Source organism: Micropterus salmoides, unplaced genomic scaffold (assembly GCF_014851395.1).
Source record: "Micropterus salmoides isolate LMB-PRFRI ecotype aquatic unplaced genomic scaffold, ASM1485139v1 Ms_hic_scaffold_7, whole genome shotgun sequence".
Taxonomy (NCBI): domain Eukaryota; kingdom Metazoa; phylum Chordata; class Actinopteri; order Centrarchiformes; family Centrarchidae; genus Micropterus; species Micropterus salmoides.
In genome coordinates this window covers 29,765,060-29,786,136 of record NW_024044459.1, presented here as the reverse complement: position 1 = coordinate 29,786,136, position 21,077 = coordinate 29,765,060, and the positions used below count along the sequence as shown (strand labels likewise).

The 21,077-nt window shown below is 39.7% G+C and overlaps 2 protein-coding genes across 2 annotated transcripts in view; one reads left to right on the top strand and one right to left on the bottom strand.

Moving 5' to 3' along the window:
• Nucleotides 1–1,279: 1,279 nt before the first annotated feature.
• On the bottom strand, nt 1,280–3,533 carry nkx6.3 (NK6 homeobox 3). The gene is made up of 3 exons (XM_038704710.1): nt 2,972–3,533; nt 2,180–2,349; nt 1,280–1,775 (listed from the first exon to the last, which is right to left on the bottom strand). Exons 1-3 carry the CDS (start codon nt 3,384–3,386, stop codon nt 1,545–1,547), a joined length of 816 nt encoding a protein of 271 aa, XP_038560638.1. The 5' UTR covers nt 3,387–3,533; the 3' UTR covers nt 1,280–1,544.
• Nucleotides 3,534–5,581: 2,048 nt separating this feature from the next.
• LOC119892444 overlaps nt 5,582–21,077 on the top strand; it is a 34,582-nt gene continuing 19,086 nt past the window's right edge. The window contains 12 exon segments of the mRNA XM_038704693.1: nt 5,582–5,889; nt 7,320–7,832; nt 7,964–8,026; nt 8,029–8,127; nt 13,379–13,891; nt 14,023–14,069; nt 14,071–14,188; nt 15,651–15,818; nt 15,821–16,162; nt 16,293–16,457; nt 17,917–18,429; nt 18,574–18,738. Coding sequence (XP_038560621.1) covers nt 5,859–5,889; nt 7,320–7,832; nt 7,964–8,026; nt 8,029–8,127; nt 13,379–13,891; nt 14,023–14,069; nt 14,071–14,188; nt 15,651–15,818; nt 15,821–16,162; nt 16,293–16,457; nt 17,917–18,429; nt 18,574–18,738 — 2,737 coding nt within the window. The 5' untranslated portion in view covers nt 5,582–5,858.

Below are 21,077 nucleotides of genomic sequence, written 5' to 3'. Positions count from 1 at the left end.
ACCTTGATTGCATTTCATTTTTGTGTTGATTCAGTGGTTTGACTCACAGATAGCACCAGGTTGGAGGGAGGCTAAAACATGACAGAAATGGCAATGTATGGCACTAAGAGTAGCACAACTACATTGTTGGCACACTTGAGCGCACTGTTTTGTCTCAGCAGCATGCCTTGAGTTTTTCCTTTGAAAGAATTATCTGGCATGATGTCAGCCTGAACCGTATATGGAGTCTAAACTCTCTGAGCCTATGGTGAATGAGCCGGTCTATTGGTATTGATTTCATGTTGAAGTGGGTTGTGGGGGTCATTGTCTTCAATTAAGCCACACAACAATAGTGAATCACACAAGACTGGACCTCTGACCTTTGCACTTCTCTCCGGTGTTTGTGCCTTTTGGCTCACAGTTTCATCTTGTCTGTCACTCGGCAGCAAACGCACAAGCGGAACTTGAGCCACTGCAACCAAATAATGTTACAGTTAAGTTGGATTTTTTCATTTAAAAGCAGACGAGACAGTTTTCCACCAAGTTTGATAAATGATTCATAATAATTTATTGTGCAACATAATGACAGATGTGTTTTACATTGTCCAACTTAAATACATTGTATTTCAAAAGCAAGTATACAATAATGAAAAACAAAGCTGTCAACTTGCAGTTATTTTAACCAACTTCAAGTCAACATTCAATTTAAGCGTTTAGTAGAATTACAAATTATACTTGTGTGGAACATTTTAATAGATAGCCTACTAAAATGTGAGCAGAGTCCGTTTCTCTGTAAGTGCTCTCATTAGCTTTTAATGCACACTTCCTTCTCTGCACTGATTTGATATAAACTAAAATCTATTCCTGCCTTTCCAACACCCTGTATTTCAGAGTGGTTCATCAACACATTAACCCATATCAGAATGACTCATTAGTAGGAAGAATGTTAAATGTTCTTATATTGTTTTAAAGCAAAGTTGACCTAATAGTTACTTTACCTATAGGTTTATCAGTTGCTGCATTATTTTAGAATTTATATTCTGAAGTTCTGATTGAAGGTAGGCTATATTGAGTTTATTGATGTATTAAGACACTTTCATAAAGTGAAATTCACATAAGCACAAACTGCTTCAACTGTTCAAAGAAAAGAACACATGAATAACTCTTATATTATTTAGTATTACCGATAGCATCATGCACTTTTTTTATGTCCTTTTCTTCTGGTTTTACAAAAAACATACCCCCCCGCCCCCCCTCCACACACACACACACACACACACACACACACACACACACACACACACATAACCAGTTAACAGTTATCAAACAGAGATCATTTCTTACAGTAACTTATAAAAGTAAACGTCCTTTTAACTCAGACTGTTTGCCTATTGAGCCCTCTGGGGCTCTTTTTGTAGGATGACCACATGACCCTGTGAACATGCCTTAATGCTCATTGATTGAACTTAGTATTAAAAACTAATTGCTTTCATTACAGCATGCAGGTCTGCTGAGAAGCGTGTGTGCACGTGTGCGTGTGCGTGTGTGTGTGTGTAAGAAGCATGTCAGACTTGGTGTGGCCCGAGGCGCAGGACGGAGAAAGCCCTGCGGTGTTTGCGCAGCAGCAGGCGGATCTTATCATCGTCAGAGTCGGGGTCCAGAGGCTTGTTGTACTCCTCGTCCTCCACCTCGTTCTCCGAGGCCTCCCCGCACTGCCCCGCGTGGCTGGCCTGCGTGGAGCTGGGCTCTGAGGCGCTCTTCTTCCTCCACTTGGTCCGTCGGTTCTGAAACCACACCTAAACACAGCGGGGAGGGGTAGGCGATGAATAAACTTGTAGCCTATTGCTTAACAGGTCCATCTTGTTTTTTGTTGTAGCCTAATTTGGAAAAGGTAGGTGCTTGCAGGTTGTTGATTCTTTGGCTTACTTGTGTGATACTTATCACATTCCCTAAGCACGTGTCTGCAAAAAAAGTAAACATTTCAAACTATTTCTGTTGCACCTTTCAAAACGGGAGTTGCAAGTTACCTCACGTGCACATAAAAACCACACATAGGCTTAGGCAAATAAAACAAATGATAAATAGAACAACATAGCCTACAACCACTGGTGTAATAAGTGTTTTTTTAAAAACTAAGGCAAGGCATCTTAAACAAAGGCATATTTTTAACAATGTAGGCTAAATGTAACGTTATCTTTACCTTGACTTGTGATTCAGTCATGCCCAGAGAATATGCCAGTCTTGCCCTCTCAGGCCCGGCCAAGTATTTGGTCTGCTCGAACGTTTTCTCCAGAGCAAATATCTGATGTCCGCTAAATGTTGGTCTGGTGTGTTTCTTCCTGCCTGACATCTCCCCCAGAGGCCCGCTACCTGGAAATATCACAGGAAAAATTAATTAGGAATTAGATTTACCCACTTCCGTTTCTGCTAAATGGTGTTGCAATATTTTTATCTGCATAAGCAAGGGGGTGGAGGATAGGAATAGTTTCCTAATTACACTCTCTGTTTCTGAATCCAGTTTATAGATTGGATATTGTAGAAGTTTAAAATTGCCATTGATTTAAAAATAAATCATCCACATGTTATATAAAAGTTCAATTTCATGAATGTTTGATTGAAAGTTTGAAAAGCCACAAATAATAATCAACACCTTTGTTTTTGTGTTTTCTTCTAGATAATACATGTACATGGACGCTTAAATTTAAATGTTAATAATATATTTAATAATATCTTATATTATCTAAGCATTACATCAAATCATACATTTTACACACATACTACGTGATATGAGTTTTTGAAGTTTTTATAGTGTATAGGCTATTTCTGTATCTTTTCTCATTAGATTGAATTTGTCTTTTTCAGTCAAGACAAAGGACATTCTGGCATCATTCCGAGGTCACACGTCTTGTCGTGTCCTCGGAGACAGACATGGGGAAATTGTAATGCGTTGATGAGCTGGATGTTGAGTCCAGTCTGCAGTATTTAGACTCACTGTTGGTGCACTGCTGCCTCCCTCCTCTCCAGTCACAGCCGCTCTCCGCCCAGCAGCTCACACTGCGACCCTTCATGGGGCACTCGCTGCCAGGCTTGGAAAAGCCGCCCAGGTTGGAGTTGTAGTCTCGGTTATAGTACATGGATGTGCTGGTGACGGAGGGGCCGAACCCCCCCATTGTGGAGTATCCGGACAGCAGGGTGGTGGTGCCCGTGGAGCCCATCCCTACCATGGAGCGGCTCAGGATGTCGCTGATTCCGTGAGGGGTCCCTGCCTGCAGCTGGCTGTTGAGGCCCGGGTTGAGCTTGTAGAAGGAGTTGGGCACTGAGTACTGGCACACTGGCGCCTTGAGGTCTGAGGGGAATTGGTTCAGGCTGTTGTTGAACAGGAAAGACCCCTGGATGTTTGGATCCATGGGGAGTACTGTAACTCTGCCTCCAGGTCTCAGTAACACATCCAATAAGATCTGGACAGGAAAAGACCTCTGATGGGCCGACAAGGAGTCCTCTCACCCGATGTTCCACCGTCCCCAGATATTCAAATAAATAAGAGCACCAATAGCAATTTTAACAAAGTCCCTGGTGTTTGCCAAAGTTGCTACCACTTCAGAAACAGTGTAGCAGCAAATAAACTCTTCACTCTCGCCCTTTGCCTCTTCTCAGCCCCAGTGTGGTTGTGGTGTGTGATAATCCCATATCTGACATCTCGGGCGAGTCCTCTGGACGCAGATTTTAATGCTCTCCTAAAGACATGTGCCTCCTGCCGGGTCTCTCCTCAAATATCATAAATAAGCAGTATCTGGAAATGGAGTGGCACCTTGATAAAGATAAGCCACATTAGAATGCAGCCTGGGATTGGCCTGGGTCTCACAGCTTTAATGCCTTGCCATTGGCTCCTCTCTGAAAGCCAAGCCTTTTATTGGAAAGCAGCAGATTAATAGTGTTTTGAACAGGTGGAGTGGGAACAAGTTGATTTTTTGATGGCCTGCCATGTCTGACCAAGTGTGGTGGAGCAGAGGCAGCTGAACCTGGAGTGCACAGAGGAGGAGGAGGAGAGAGAAGAAGAGTCTGTTTCCTGCTTCAATATTGGAGTACTGGAGATGTTTTTAAAAAAAAACAAACATTATGTTGGGGGGGGGACAAACCCTGTTCCCAAACCCTGTTCCCAAACCCTGTTCCCTGGAACAAACCTAATATGAGGCTGGTATTAGGCCACATACTTTTTCACCAACTGTGGAATTTATATAAATATAATTTAGTAATAAATTATTGGTGGTTGAACTGTGACCACTAGCACTGCACACAAAGAGAAAAGTTGAGCTTTAGCTTAATTTACTTTAAACCATATTAACTAAAATAAGGTTTCAATTGTTTTGTGATGCCTTATAATGAACTCTAAGAACAGATTTAGTCATCTAAATGTTGATATTATGTGACTTACTGTTATGCTTTTTGAATTGGGGTGGATGCATCAATGCATTTTTGCAGTATTTAACTACAGGATTGCATAGAATAAATTATTCTAATGCCTAGAATCAAACACTAGGTCTACAGGATATACTTTTCCCTAAAAACATGCTTCACATAAGGGTGTAATACAAGTTAAAATACCTACGTCTCCTAATTCAGAATTCAGGTGTGGCCTGCAGAGTTAATCACTGTGAAGTGATTTCTGGGGAAAAGACGTGATTTAAATTGGAATAGTAGGAGAAAGCTAGTAACTTTCCAAGAGTGATGATGTCATTTAGGATTTCTCATGGCCCATTCCTGTCACATGATTAGGACTGCCAATCAATGAGGACTATTGAAATATGAGCATGTGTCCTGTAGAGGGCGACAAAGCTCTGTACACACTGGTGAGAGAATATACAGCAGCAAGTGAGGAAATTTTTAAGAATGAACCTTTGCATGATCTCATCACATACGCATGTTTAGGAGTCAGTCCGGGTAGCGGTACCAATACTTTTGTGTTTTGGGTATTTTCCACGATGTGTTGAGTCAGGTGGCGTTTTGAACATTTCTCTAAAATGAGGCCAGATTGCATTGCCTTTCCTAAAAGAGATTATTGTCAATATCAGGGTCAGGAGATTCAAATTTTAGATTCACTTCAGTTTAGAAGAACAAAGGCCACTGCAAAGTGCTAAGTAGGCCTACAGGGGAGATGGGGGGAGTTTGGCTACTCAATAAGTCATGAGCACCCCTAATAATAAAATAAAGTTTCTCGTTATGCGTGCTCTTCTTGTCGTCACCATCGAAGCGTTGCGGTGCAATTTCATAAACTACACTTACTAACTTTTTTTTAGCCCCACTCAGTCTGGGCGCTATAATTCATTTAAGAAAAGCCGTTAATGGTACTGACACCCTGCAATAGGTGGCCTATTTTAACAGCCTCTCGTCATTTATGATGTTATGATGTTAATGGACCGTTTTGGTAAGTTAAAGTAGGCTACTGTTTCTTCACTTATGTTAAGAAATGTACATAAATGTTTGTTGCATGACCTTTGTCTTTCAGCATAAAACACAATCAAGACCATGACTAATAATGAAAGCGATACTATTCTATATGGGAGCTAATTCCATACAATTCAGGACCTCACATCCGGGTATTCACATTGCTGCTGTAAAAGTCACTGATTAAAACAGAGATCATTTAAGATAAACGTGAGTTGCGCTAAAAACAAAACTACTGTTGGCACCGTGCCCTCCCTCATCAGGTAAATTTCCAAGGTTTGGCTCCTCCCTCAGTCCCTCCCCATTCCTTTTCCTTGTGATGCTGGGATGTGTCTGTTTTGACACCACGTGCACCATGTTTTAAAGCCTGCTCATTAAACCAAGACACAGATTTGACCACATCATCTCTCAAGACAAGAACAATCTGCCTCTTCAAGATGATGAAGGAGAGTGACAACGAGAACTCTGGTGAGATATTTAATCTTGATCTTTGTTTCTTTGTTTCTCGAAGTTGTTACATTTAGGTTGCTAAATTATATAAAGTATTAGTGTTGATGTAATGACTAAACAAAATACTAAAACTGAAAATAAGTTAAAAAATTAATTGTAATTCATTTAATGTTTTACATTTTAGTAACAAATCCTAATGGCAAAGGTATATTACTTTGGTATAAAAAAACCTTAAATTTTTGTTTGATTTTTGTTTGTCTGAAAGCCACTATTCTGTCCACTAAGAAAGCGTTAATTGTTCTTAAAAATCTGATTAGGTATGATACAAAACAAAAGTGAGTTGTTGCTGAAGTCTTTTCTTATTAGTTATAACTGCTGTAAAACTGATTAAAAGAAATAGGAGGAATATAGGATTTATGACCTGTGCCGTAAACTGTGAAATAAAGGAGATGAGAGATAAGTAGAAACTATATGTTTTACTGGAAACGTTCAGCTCCTCACTGATGAGTAAAGCACTTTACATGCAAATTAAGATGTTGCTATGTGTGAGTCACAGGATAATTAAGTTATCATTTACTGCAAATTGTTTGATAGTTTTCACTTTAAACATCCATCTCTACATGAATTGCACACCCGCACCTGTTCCCACAAAGTGAAAGCACAAGCGTCTTGCTTGTTTACAATTTTATTTGCTTTCTGCAACTTTACTGAAACAAATGATTAACTGGCAACACTGGGAATGTGATCATAACGCGACCTCGAAGATGATGATATGGTTGAATATGAATAGGTTGCGTGAAAACAGCCTCTTATCATTTGTGGATCTTACTGGATCCCTCTTGTTTGTCAAGTTACATTAAGGTTGCCAAAATAAAGTATCTATTTTGATGTTATTACTAAACTAAATGCTAATACTGAAAATAAATAAGTAGTAATTCATTTTACATTTTACATTTTAGTAACACAAATCTTAATGGCATAAATTCATACTTTGGTATGAAAAAAGCTCTTATAGATCGTTTTTTAATGCACATGTACATCATGAAAACATCTCTATTTAAAAAAAATTTCAAGAGGTACTGAGAACCAGTATTCTGTCTGCATGATGTTATGGTGAGATACTTAAGTATATATTTTGTCAAATATGTCACTTATTCACTACAGCTTAAGCTTATTGGAATTAGTTATCTTTGACACAAACAATATTCATTCATATAGCAGAAAACATAAAGGAGAAAATAATAAGTATTATTAAATTCACTTCTTTTAGTCTAAAATGAGTACAGTACAATGTGTTGTTTACTACACTGTATTCAGATAGTGAAAGCAAAACTAACCAGCTTTTTGTTGTTGTGGTTGTCTGTGACACGTGCGCAAAGAAATCACTTTGTGCAAACATGACTTGCATGTAAAGATTTTTTAAAAAGATTGTTTTGTTTCCTTTGCAGTTGTTGGGTCAGAGAGGTCACTCCGGTGTGGCCTGTCCTGCCTCGGTCCTCTGACCTTCCACTCTCAGGCTGTGGGAGATAATGTGCGCCTGAGCCAGGGGTGTCGACTCGCAGAGAGGACGGAGAAGACGTTCAGGAACGGCCTGGTGTTCATTAGCCGCCCAGTGAAGGTCCAGGAGAGGATTCGTCTGAGGGTGGAGAAGGATTTGATGAACTGGCACGGAACTCTGCGTGTGGGCTTCACCAACGTGCCACCTTCAGCCAGATCTCAGCCTCTGCCCGACATGGCCATCCCCAACCTCACTGACATCTACGGGCACTGGGCTGCTCCCGTGCATGAATCCTACTGCCAAGCAGGTTCAGAGCTTGAGTTCTGGGTTTCCAATAGAGGCTCCTTATACATTACTAGCAACAACATCAGGCAGCACAAACTACTGACAGGAGTGGATCTGAGCAAGCCGCTGTGGGCCATGATAGACATCTACGGACAGACGTGCTCCATTTTCCTTCTGGGTAAGTTTACTGTTAGATAACGATGTGTTTGGGCTGCACGGCCCGTTTTCTTGTTCTTATTTATTTGTTGACCATGCCAAGTAATTGTGTGAATGACTATTGTAAAAAGATGTATCTACACTCTGCTGCAGGCTCAGAGAAAAGGGAGCTGTTTCGCACCAGAAGGTCCTGTCCTGCACCTGAACGCCCCACCTCACGGATGTTGACATTCCCAGCAGGATGACTCCTGTTGTGTCGAACCTCCATGGAAACAGCGAGCAATGCATCTCCTGTCTTGACATGGAAGTCCCAGCAGGTAAGAAAGAGTCCTTCCAACCAAATACTGATTTTTGACCCTTAACTGATTGAATCAGTGAAATCAGCTGTTTGTGTTGATTCAAAATATGGCACACATTTGCCTATCTCTTATGTCAGTCTTTGTAATTGTGATTCCTCTGTTTTGTTCACAGGTGAAAGCAGGGTAATGTCCTGTGTGGTGTGCATGGCAAAAGAGGCCAGAATCACTCTACCCTGTGGCCACAGGTGTTTGTGTGACCGCTGCGCCCCCAAGGTCTGCCAGCAGTTTGGCACCTGCCCTCTATGTCGACGGGACATCTATGCACCATCACTGTAGGGGAGGTCTGTTATTTGGGGGCTCTAAGCTCCGAGACACCAGGCAAGGCTCATCAAATACAAGCTACTGAGTGACTGTAACAAAGAAAACACTACGAGCAGCGCCCACCTAATGTGTCCTGGTAGCCCAGTGGTTGGGGAGGTTTGCCATGTGACCACAGTGTGCCTGATTCAAGCCCAGCCAGGAAACTTTGTCGCATAATTGTTATTCAACTCTGTAAAAGGATTTGTGAACAAAGAGTAAAATGCACTTTTATTGTGATTGCCAAACATCAAACATTTTGGTGAGGACAATCTATGACTTATTGCACTCACAGCATAAAGAGTAATGTAATTTGCATTTTTTTCAACTGTACAGTATATTTTGCCTTCTTGATGTTATACATCTTAAATCAAACTTTTTTATTTTTTTTTTATCTCAGAAAATGATATTTTGCATCTTTTGTAAATATGTAAAATATTTATATGTATGTAAAAACAAACAAAGACAAAATAAAATGTCTTATGTCTAATGATATTCTATTTTCTTAGTTCAATTTGTTTATTTTTTTATTAAATGTGTGTGTGGCAGATTTAGAGAGTTATAAGACGGAAATAGAATCTCAAAGGCAAACACAGACTCTGTCTTTCCAGCAGCAAATGCTTTAAGTCACAAGCAACAGCAGATCAAACAAATAACAGGGGTTGAGCTCAGCCACCCACTGAGGGCCATGATAGATATCTAGCACTGACATGCCCTATTTACAGGGTAAGTTGAGGTTATGAGGTCCAATTGCTGTATGTTGTACCTTCTCTATTTGTCTTGTTCTTTTCCTTTATAGGCCTGATATTTCACATGTATTACCAAAAGAACATGGCTACACAAAATATGTATTTAGCAATAGCAGTTCTATTAAATCTAAATTACACATCACAATTATAATATCAAGAATTGGGTTTGGCCGATGTGGGTCTCTCTTACTTTCTCCCCTGTAAATGAGCACAGCAGCGGTTGGAGTGAAAGAGAAAGTGCTGCAGCCGCATGACAGAGGCCGGGTCAGAATTAAACAGAGCTGTTTGTTGTTCTCACTTGTTATTTTTCATATATAATGAACCTTTGTGCTGCAAATTGAGTTTTTATTTTACAATATAATGTAACAAGCCTACATACATTATGGACATGTCTCGACCATAAACTGTATAAAAGAAGGTGTACGGCTACAAGAGATTTCCCTACCAATATCCAGGACTTCTGAATTATCCCTAGCAACAATTTTGATCAAAACAATTAAATATAACTCTTGTTCTTTACAACCAGTCCAATTTGCTTTTAGGTTTTGAAAGATTATGTCCTTCCCCCTCAGATGCCTCACAGTGGTTTGGTCACCTGTCAAACTTTTTCAGACACTTGGCAACTTCGTTTCTAAAATGTAACTCTGGGAGATGTTTTTCTTGTCCCCACCAACAGTGGCATGAAATATTGACCAAACCCCAGTAGGCCTAATAGTTCATGAATAGCCTGTATGACAAAATGATTACAGTTTGAACTGTGTTCCTGAATCAAGTTAAGGAAGCCTTTATGAAACAGCAATGAGTGCATCCCTTGTCTGGCATTGGAAATCCCTCCAGCTCACAATCAATGTCAATGTTTTGTGCTTTGAAAGCATTTCTACAGCTAGATGGATGGTGGCATGTTTGTGATTCTGGCGACACCTGTCTGTCTTCATGGTAAAATATCAACTCCACAGAGATCTTCTCAGGACCACTAAGAGGCAGTGTAAAACTGCTTATCATATGAATGTCCACAGCAGAATAACTCTGTGAAAGTAAGACAAGAGGATGGTTTTGGAACAGTGCATCTTTGGGAATGGACGTTTTTTTCAGGATCAGCCAGAAGGCACAATCCATTTGGAGTGGCACCATGGTAAAAGATAAGCCACGTTAGAATGCAGCCCGGGATTGGCCTGGGTCTCACACACTGCATTAATGCCTTGCCATTGGCTCTATGACTCTATGAACAAATTTAGTCATCTAAATGTTGATATTATGTGACTTACTGTTATGCTTTTTGAATTGGGGTGGATACATCAATGCATTTTTGCAGTATTTAACTACAGGATGCATAGAATAAATGATTCTAATGCCTAGAATCAAACACTTGGTCTACAGGATATACTTTTCCCTAAAAACATGCTTCACATAAGGGTGTAATACAAGTTAAAATACCTACGTCTCGTAATTCAGAATTCAGGTGTGGCCTGCAGAGTAAATTATTGTGACATGACGTCTGGGGAAAAGACATGTGATTTTATGGTCATAGTAGGAGAAAAGCTATAAACTTTCCAAGAGTGATGATGTCATTTAGGATTTCTCATGGCCCATTCCTGTCACATGATTAGGAATGCAAACCAATGAGGACTATTGAAATATGAGCATGTGTCCTGTAGAGGGCGACAAAGCTCTGTACACACTGGTGAGAGAATAGGCAGCAGCAAGTGAGGAAATTTTTAAGAATGAATCTTTGCATGATCTCATCACATACGCATGTTTAGGGTTTCTTTAAATCACAGAGTCAGTCCGGGTAGCGGTGATAGCCAATACTTTTGTGTTTGGGGTATTTTCCACGATGTGTTGAGTTAGGTGGCTTTTTGAACATTTCTCTAAAATGAGGCCAGATTGCATTGCCTTTCCTAAAAGAGATTATTGTACTGTGGGTCCGATAAAATGTCAGTATATACATATCTTTCTACCTCATCTGAGTGTGAGAGGGGGTTTGTCAGCCGTTAATGATACTGATTACAAGGCCCTGCAATATTTGACGTATTTTAACAGCATCTCATCATTTACGGATGTTAATGGTAAGTTAAAGTAGGCTACTGTTTCTTCACTTATGTAAAAGAAATGTACATAAATGTTTGTTTGCATGACCTTTGTCTTTCAGCATAAAACACAATCAAGACCATGACTAATAATGAAAGTGATACTATTCTATATGGGAGCTAATTCCATACAATTCAGGACCTCACATCCGGGTATTCACATTGCTGCTGTAAAAGTCACTGATTAAAACAGAGACCATTTAAGATAAACGTGAGTTGCGCTAAAAACAAAACTACTGTTGGCACCGTGCCCTCCCTCATCAGGTAAATTTCCAAGGTTTGGCTCCTCCCTCAGTCCCTCCCCATTCCTTTTCCTTGTGATGCTGGGATGTGTCTGTTTTGACACCACGTGCACCATGTTTTAAAGCCTGCTCATTAAACCAAGACACAGACTTGACCACATCATCTCTCAAGACAAGAAGACAAGAACAATCTGCCTCTTCAAGATGGAGAAGGAGAGTGACAAGGAGAACTCTGGTGAGATATTTAATCTTGGTCTTCAGTCAACGTGATATGCAATTTACTAAACTGCTTTAACTGTCAGTAAGGTCTTCTATAATCACATTTTGTCAAGTTACATTTAGGTTGCGAAATTATATATAAAGTATCAGTGTTGATGTTACTAAACAAAATACTGCTACTGAAAATAAGTTACTAAAAAATAATAGTAATTCATTTACAGTTTTACATTTTACTAACAAATCCTAATGGCAAAGGTATATTACTTTGGTATATAAAAAAATTGTTTAGTTATAACTGCTGTAAAACTGATCAAAAGAAATAGGAGGAATATAGGATTTATGACCTGTGCCGTAAACTGTGAAATAAAGGAGATGAGAGATAACTAGAAACTATATGTTTTACTGGAAACGTTCAGCTTGTTATTGATGAGTAAAGGGCTTCACATGCAAATTAAGATGTTGCTATGTGTGAGTCACAGGATAAATAAGTTATCATTTACTGCAAATTGTTTTTTTTTATTATACAGTTTTCACTTTAATCATCCATTTTTGCATGAATTGCACACCCGCACCTGTTCCCACAAAGTGAAAGCACAAGCGTCTTGCTTGTTTACTTTTTTTTATTTGCTTTCTGCAACTTTACTGAAACAAATGATTAACTGACAACACTGGGAATGTGATCATAACGCGACCTCGAGGATGATGATATGTCTTTTTCTGCTGTATGATACTGACAGCAAGGCCCGCGATAGGTTGTGTGAAAACAGCCTCTTATCATTTGTGGATCTTACTGGATCCCCCTTGTTTGTCAAGTTACATTTAGGTTGCCAAAATAAAGTATCTATTTTGATGTTTTTACTAAACTAAATGCTAAAACTGAAAATAAATAAATAATAATTCATTTAGAATTCTACATTTTAGTAACACAAATCTTAATGGCATAAATTTGTACTTTGGTATGAAAAAGCTCTTATAGATCGTTTTTTAATGCACATGTACATCAAGAAAACATTTTAAGTTAATTTCTTTTTGCAAGAGCTACTGAAAGAAACTATTCTTTCCTTTAAGAATGTGGTCATTATTCTTAAGAATCTGATTGGTGAGATACAAAACTAAAGTGAGTTGTTCATGCCCAGGTCTTTTGTTATCAGTTATAGAAAGAACGAGTGTCTGCTAGTTTCATTATTACTTTTTTATTTATTTTAACTGCGGTTTATAGCTCCATCATTATCAACTTTATCGCTGTAGAATAACAAGTTATTAGATTAGATGATGTTAAGAAATTTCTCTTTATTATGTGTTTTATCAAATATGTCACTTATTCCTAACAGCTTAAGCTTAGTAGAATTAGTTACCTATGACACAAACAATCTTCATTTATAGCAGTAAACATTAAGGAGAAAAAATATTGTACTACGAGCACATTCACTGCTTTTAGTCTAAAATGACTACAGTACAATGTGTTGTTTACTACACTGTATTCAGATAGTGAAAGCAAAACTACCAGCTTTTTGTTGTTGTGGTTGTCTGTGACACATGCGCAAAGAAATCACTTTGTGCAAACATGACTTGCATGTAAAGATTTTTTAAAAAGATTGTTTTGTTTCCTTTGCAGTTGTTGGGTCAGAGAGGTCACTCCGGTGTGGCCTGTCCTGCCTCGGTCCTCTGACCTTCCACTCTCAGGCTGTGGGAGACAATGTGCGCCTGAGCCAGGGGTGTCGACTCGCAGAGAGGACGGGGAAGACGTTCAGGAACGGCCTGGTGTTCATTAGCCGCCCAGTGAAGGTCCAGGAGAGGATTCTTCTGAGGGTGGAGAAGGATTTGATGAACTGCCAAGGAGCTCTGCGTGTGGGCTTCACCAACGTGCCACCTTCAGCCAGATCTCAGCCTCTGCCCGACATGGCCATCCCCAACCTCACTGACATCTCCGGGCACTGGGCTGCTCCCGTGCATGAATCCTACTGCCAAGCAGGTTCAGAGCTTGAGTTCTGGGTTTCCAATGGAGGCTCCTTATACATTACTAGCAACAACATCAGGCAGCACAAACTACTGACAGGAGTGGATCTGAGCAAGCCGCTGTGGGCCATGATAGACATCTACGGACAGACGTGCTCCATTTTCCTTCTGGGTAAGTTTACTGTTAGATAACGATGTGTTTGGGCTGCACGGCCCGTTTTCTTGTTCTTATTTATTTGTTGACCATGCCAAGTAATTGTGTGAATGACTATTGTAAAAAGATGTATCTACACTCTGCTGCAGGCTCAGAGAAAAGGGAGCTGTTTCGCACCAGAAGGTCCTGTCCTGCACCCTGAACGCCCCACCTCACTGGATGTTGACATTCCCAGCAGGATGACTCCTGCTGTGTCGAACCTCCACGGAGACAGCGAGCAATGCATCTCCTGTCTTGACATGGAAGTCCCAGCAGGTAAGAAAGAGTCCTTTCAACCAAATACTGATTTTTGACCCTTAACTGATTGAATCAGTGAAATCAGCTGTTTGCATTGATTGAGAACATGGCACATATGCAGGAGATGAGAGATAACTAGAAACTAGCCGTTTTACTGGAAACGTTAAGCTTACGACTGATGAGGAAAGGGCTTCACATGTAAAAAAAAGTTACTACACATGTGAGTCACACCTGCATGATACATAAGTTAACATTTAATACATTCTTTATCAAATTAACAAATGCATTGATTAAATACAGTGTTTACTTTAATCAGTCATCTTTGCATGAATGGTAAACCTTCACCTGTTGCTCAAAGTCAAGCACGTGTCTGCTAGTTTCATTATTACTCGTTTACAATTTTATCTCCTATTTACATCTTTATTGACGCAAATGATTAACTGGCATCCGTTTATATTAAAGAATAATCATTAGGCATGTAGTCATAATATGACCTAAAGGATCAAGACATGTTTTATTCTGCTGTTTATGATGCTGACAGCAAGGCCTGCAATAGGTTGCATGAAAACAGCCTCTTATTATTTGTGGATCTTACAAGATCTCCGCTTGATCTGCAATTTACAGCACTGCTTAAATTATCTGTAAAGTCCTCTGTTAACTACAATTTGTTAAGTTCAATTTAGGATGTCAAAATATATGAATTATCACTTTTGTTGTTATTACTAAACTTAATACTAATACTGAAAATAAATAAATAATAATTCATTTAGAATTCTACATTTTAGTAACACAAATCTTAATGGCATAAATTTGTACTTTGGTATGAAAAAGCTCTTATAGTTTGTTTTTTAATGCACATGTACATCAAGAAAACATTCAAAGTTAATTTCTTTTTGCAAGAGCTACTGAAAGAAACTATTCTTTCCTTTAAGAATGTGGTCATTATTCTTAAGAATCTGATTGGTGAGATACAAAACTAAAGTGAGTTGTTCATGCCCAGGTCTTTTGTTATCAGTTATAGAAAGAACGAGTGTCTGCTAGTTTCATTATTACTTTTTTATTTATTTTAACTGCGGTTTATAGCTCCATCATTATCAACTTTATCGCTGTAGAATAACAAGTTATTAGATTAGATGATGTTAAGAAATTTCTCTTTATTATGTGTTTTATCAAATATGTCACTTATTCCTAACAGCTTAAGCTTAGTAGAATTAGTTACCTATGACACAAACAATATTCATTTATAGCAGTAAACATTAAGGAGAAAAAATATTGTACTACGAGCACATTCACTGCTTTTAGTCTAAAATGAGTACAGTACAATGTGTTGTTTACTACACTGTATTCAGATAGTGAAAGCAAAACTTACCAGCTTTTTGTTGTTGTGGTTGTCTGTGACACATGCGCAAAGAAATCACTTTGTGCAAACATGACTTGCATGTAAAGATTTTTTAAAAAGATTGTTTTGTTTCCTTTGCAGTTGTTGGGTCAGAGAGGTCACTCCGGTGTGGCCTGTCCTGCCTCGGTCCTCTGACCTTCCACTCTCAGGCTGTGGGAGACAATGTGCGCCTGAGCCAGGGGTGTCGACTCGCAGAGAGGACGGGGAAGACGTTCAGGAACGGCCTGGTGTTCATTAGCCGCCCAGTGAGGTCCAGGAGAGGATTCGTCTGAGGGTGGAGAAGGATTTGATGAACTGCCAAGGAGCTCTGCGTGTGGGCTTCACCAACGTGCCACCTTCAGCCAGATCTCAGCCTCTGCCCGACATGGCCATCCCCAACCTCACTGACATCTCCGGGCACTGGGCTGCTCCCGTGCATGAATCCTACTGCCAAGCAGGTTCAGTGCTGGAGTTCTGGGTTTCCAATGGAGGCTCCTTATACATTACTAGCAACAACATCAGGCAGCACAAACTACTGACAGGAGTGGATCTGAGCAAGCCGCTGTGGGCCATGATAGACATCTACGGACAGACGTGCTCCATTTTCCTTCTGGGTAAGTTTACTGTTAGATAACATGTGTTTGGGCTGCACGGCCCGTTTTCTTGTTCTTATTTATTTGTTGACCATGCCAAGTAATTGTGTGAATGACTATTGTAAAAAGATGTATCTACACTCTGCTGCAGGCTCAGAGAAAAGGGAGCTGTTTCACACCAGAAGGTCCTGTCCTGCACCTGAACGCCCCACCTCACTGGATGTTGACAATCCCAGCAGGATGACTCCTGCTGTGTCGAACCTCCACGGAGACAGCGAGCAATGCATCTCCTGTCTTGACATGGAAGTCCCAGCAGGTAAGAAAGAGTCCTTCCAACCAAATACTGATTTTTGACCCTTAACTGATTGAATCAGTGAAATCAGCTGTTTGCATTGATTGAGAACATGGCACATATGCAGGAGATGAGAGATAACTAGAAACTAGCCGTTTTACTGGAAACGTTAAGCTTACGACTGATGAGGAAAGGGCTTCACATGTAAAAAAAAGTTACTACACATGTGAGTCACACCTGCATGATACATAAGTTAACATTTAATACATTCTTTATCAAATTAACAAATGCATTGATTAAATACAGTGTTTACTTTAATCAGTCATCTTTGCATGAATGGTAAACCTTCACCTGTTGCTCAAAGTCAAGCACGTGTCTGCTAGTTTCATTATTACTCGTTTACAATTTTATCTCCTATTTACATCTTTATTGACGCAAATATTAACTGGCATCCGTTTATATTAAAGAATAATCATTAGGCATGTAGTCATAATATGACCTAAAGGATCAAGACATGTTTTATTCTGCTGTTTATGATGCTGACAGCAGGGCCTGCAATAGGTTGCATGAAAACAGCCTCTTATTATTTGTGGATCTTACAAGATCTCCGCTTGATCTGCAATTTACAGCACTGCTTAAATATCTGTAAAGTCCTCTGTTAACTACAATTTGTTAAGTTCAATTTAGGATGTCAAAATATATATGAATTATCACTTTTGTTGTTATTACTAAACTTAATACTAATACTGAAAATAAATAAATAATAATTCATTTAGAATTCTACATTTTAGTAACACAAATCTTAATGGCATAAATTTGTACTTTGGTATGAAAAAGCTCTTATAGTTTTTTTTTAATGCACATGTACATCAAGAAACATTCAAAGTTAATTTCTTTTTCAAGAGCTACTGAAAGAAACTATTCTTTCCTTTAAGAATGTGGTCATTATTCTTAAGAATCTGATTGGTGAGATACAAAACTAAAGTGAGTTGTTCATGCCCAGGTCTTTTGTTATCAGTTATAGAAAGAACGAGTGTCTGCTAGTTTCATTATTACTTTTTTATTTATTTTAACTGCGGTTTATAGCTCCATCATTATCAACTTTATCGCTGTAGAATAACAAGTTATTAGATTAGATGATGTTAAGAAATTTCTCTTTATTATGTGTTTTATCAAATATGTCACTTATTCCTAACAGCTTAAGCTTAGTAGAATTAGTTACCTATGACACAAACAATATTCATTTATAGCAGTAAACATTAAGGAGAAAAAATATTGTACTACGAGCACATTCACTGCTTTTAGTCTAAAATGAGTACAGTACAATGTGTTGTTTACTACACTGTATTCAGATAGTGAAAGCAAAACTTACCAGCTTTTTGTTGTTGTGGTTGTCTGTGACACATGCGCAAAGAAATCACTTTGTGCAAACATGACTTGTATGTAACAATTTTTTAAAAAGATTGTTTTGTTTCCTTTGCAGTTGTTGGGTCAGAGAGGTCACTCCGGTGTGGCCTGTCCTGCCTCGGTCCTCTGACCTTCCACTCTCAGGCTGTGGGAGACAATGTGCGCCTGAGCCAGGGGTGTCGACTCGCAGAGAGGACGGGGAAGACGTTCAGGAACGGCCTGGTGTTCATTAGCCGCCCAGTGGAGGTCCAGGAGAGGATTCTTCTGAGGGTGGAGAAGGATTTGATGAACTGCCAAGGAGCTCTGCGTGTGGGCTTCACCAACGTGCCACCTTCAGCCAGATCTCAGCCTCTGCCCGACATGGCCATCCCCAACCTCACTGACATCTCCGGGCACTGGGCTGCTCCCGTGCATGAATCCTACTGCCAAGCAGGTTCAGAGCTTGAGTTCTGGGTTTCCAATGGAGGCTCCTTATACATTACTAGCAACAACATCAGGCAGCACAAACTACTGACAGGAGTGGATCTGAGCAAGCCGCTGTGGGCCATGATAGACATCTACGGACAGACGTGCTCCATTTTCCTTCTGGGTAAGTTTACTGTTAGATAACGATGTGTTTGGGCTGCACGGCCCGTTTTCTTGTTCTTATTTATTTGTTGACCATGCCAAGTAATTGTGTGAATGACTATTGTAAAAAGATGAAGTGATTTAATGTATCTACACTCTGCTGCAGGCTCAGAGAAAAGGGAGCTGTTTCGCACCAGAAGGTCCTGTCCTGCACCTGAACGCCCCACCTCACTGGATGTTGACATTCCCAGCAGGATGACTCCTGTTGTGTCGAACCTCCATGGAAACAGCGAGCAATGCATCTCCTGTCTTGACATGGAAGTCCCAGCAGGTAAGAAAGAGTCCTTCCAACCAAATACTGATTTTTGACCCTTAACTGATTGAATCAGTGAAATCAGCTGTTTGCGTTGATTCAAATATGGCACACATTTGCCTATCTCTTATGTCAGTCTTTGTAATTGTGATTCCTCTGTTTTGTTCACAGGTGAAAGCAGGGCAATGTCCTGTGTGGTGTGCATGGCAAAAGAGGCCAGAATCACTCTACCCTGTGGCCACAGGTGTTTGTGTGACCGCTGCGCCCCCAAGGTCTGCCAGCAGTTTGGCACCTGCCCTCTATGTCGACGGACATCTAGCACCATCACTGTAGGGGAGGTCTGTTATTTGGGGGCTCTAAGCTCCGAGACACCAGGCAAGGCTCATCAAATACAAGCTACTGAGTGACTGTAACAAAGAAAACACTACGAGCAGCGCCCACCTAATGTGTCCTGGTAGCCCAGTGGTTGGGGAGGTTTGCCATGTGACCACAGTGTGCCTGATTCAAGCCCAGCCAGGAAACTTTGTCGCATAATTGTTATTCAACTCTGTAAAAGGATTTGTGAACAAAGAGTAAAATGCACTTTTATTGTGATTGCCAAACATCAAACATTTTGATGAGGACAATCTATGACTTATTGCACTCACAGCATAAAGAGTAATGTAATTTGCATTTTTTTCAACTGTACAGTATATTTTGCCTTCTTGATGTTATACATCTTAAATCAAACTTTTTATTATTTTTTATTTCAGAAAATGATATTTTGCATCTTTTGTAAATATGTAAAATATTTATATGTATGTAAAAACAAACAAAGACAAAATAAAATGTCTTATGTCTAATGATATTCTATTTTCTTAGTTCAATTTGTTTATTTATTGTTAAATGTGTGTGTGGCAGATTTAGAGAGTTATAAGACGGAAATAGAATCTCAAAGGCAAACACAGACTCTGTCTTTCCAGCAGCAAATGCTTTAAGTCACAAGCAACAGCAGATCAAACAAATAACAGGGGTTGAGCTCAGCCACCCACTGAGGGCCATGATAGATATCTAGCACTGACATGCCCTATTTACAGGGTAAGTTGAGGTTATGAGGTCCAATTGCTGTATGTTGTACCTTCTCTATTTGTCTTGTTCTTTTCCTTTATAGGCCTGATATTTCACATGCATTTACCAAAAGAACATGGCTACACAAAATATGTATTTAGCAATAGCAGTTCTATTAAATCTAAATTACACATCACAATTATAATATCAAGAATTGGGTTTGGCCGATGTGGGTCTCTCTTACTTTCTCCCCTGTAAATGAGCACAGCAGCGGTTGGAGTGAAAGAGAAAGTGCTGCAGCCGCATGACAGAGGCCGGGTCAGAATTAAACAGAGCTGTTTGTGTTCTCACTTGTTATTTTTCATATATAACCAACCTTTGTGCTGCAAATTGAGTTTTTATTTTACAATATAATGTAACAAGCCTACATACATTATGGACATGTCTCGACCATAAACTGTATAAAAGAAGGTGTACGGCTACAAGAGATTTCCCTACCAATATCCAGGACTTCTGAATTATCCCTAGCAACAATTTTGATCAAAACAATTAAATATAACTCTTGTTCTTTACTACCAGTCCAATTTGCTTTTAGGTTTTGAAAGAGTATGTCCTTCCCCCTCAGATGCCTCACAGTGGTTTGGTCACCTGTCAAACTTTTTCAGACACTTGGCAACTTCGTTTCTAAAATGTAACTCTGGGAGATGTTTTTCTTGTCCCCACCAACAGTGGCATGAAATATTGACCAAACCCCAGTAGGCCTAATAGTTCATGAATAGCCTGTATGACAAAATGATTACAGTTTGAACTGTGTTCCTGAATCAAGTTAAGGAAGCCTTTATGAAACAGCAATGAGTGCATCCCTTGTCTGGCATTGGAAATCCCTCCAGCTCACAATCAATGTCAATGTTTTGTGCTTTGAAAGCATTTCTACAGCTAGATGGATGGTGGCATGTTTGTGATTCTGGCGACACCTGTCTGTCTTCATGGTAAAATATCAACTCCACAGAGATCTTCTCAGGACCACTAAGAGGCAGTGTAAAACTGCTTATCATATGAATGTCCACAGCAGAATAACTCTGTGAAAGTAAGACAAGAGGATGGTTTTGGAACAGTGCATCTTTGGGAATGGACGTTTTTTTCAGGATCAGCCAGAAGGCACAATCCATTTGGAGTGGCACCATGGTAAAAGATAAGCCACGTTAGAATGCAGCCCGGGATTGGCCTGGGTCTCACACACTGCATTAATGCCTTGCCATTGGCTCTATGACTCTATGAACAAATTTAGTCATCTAAATGTTGATATTATG

Excerpts from the sequence above, each read along its gene's own strand:
- nkx6.3 (XM_038704710.1), bottom strand. The coding sequence starts at position 3,386 with ATGGATCCAAACATCCAGGGGTCTTTCCTGTTCAACAACAGCCTGAAC. Across the intron at positions 2,350-2,971 it reads GAGGCAGCAGTGCACCAACA|GTAGCGGGCCTCTGGGGGAG; the intron begins GTGAGTCTAAAT and ends TGATATTTCCAG. Across the intron at positions 1,776-2,179 it reads TGACTGAATCACAAGTCAAG|GTGTGGTTTCAGAACCGACG; the intron begins GTAAAGATAACG and ends CGCTGTGTTTAG.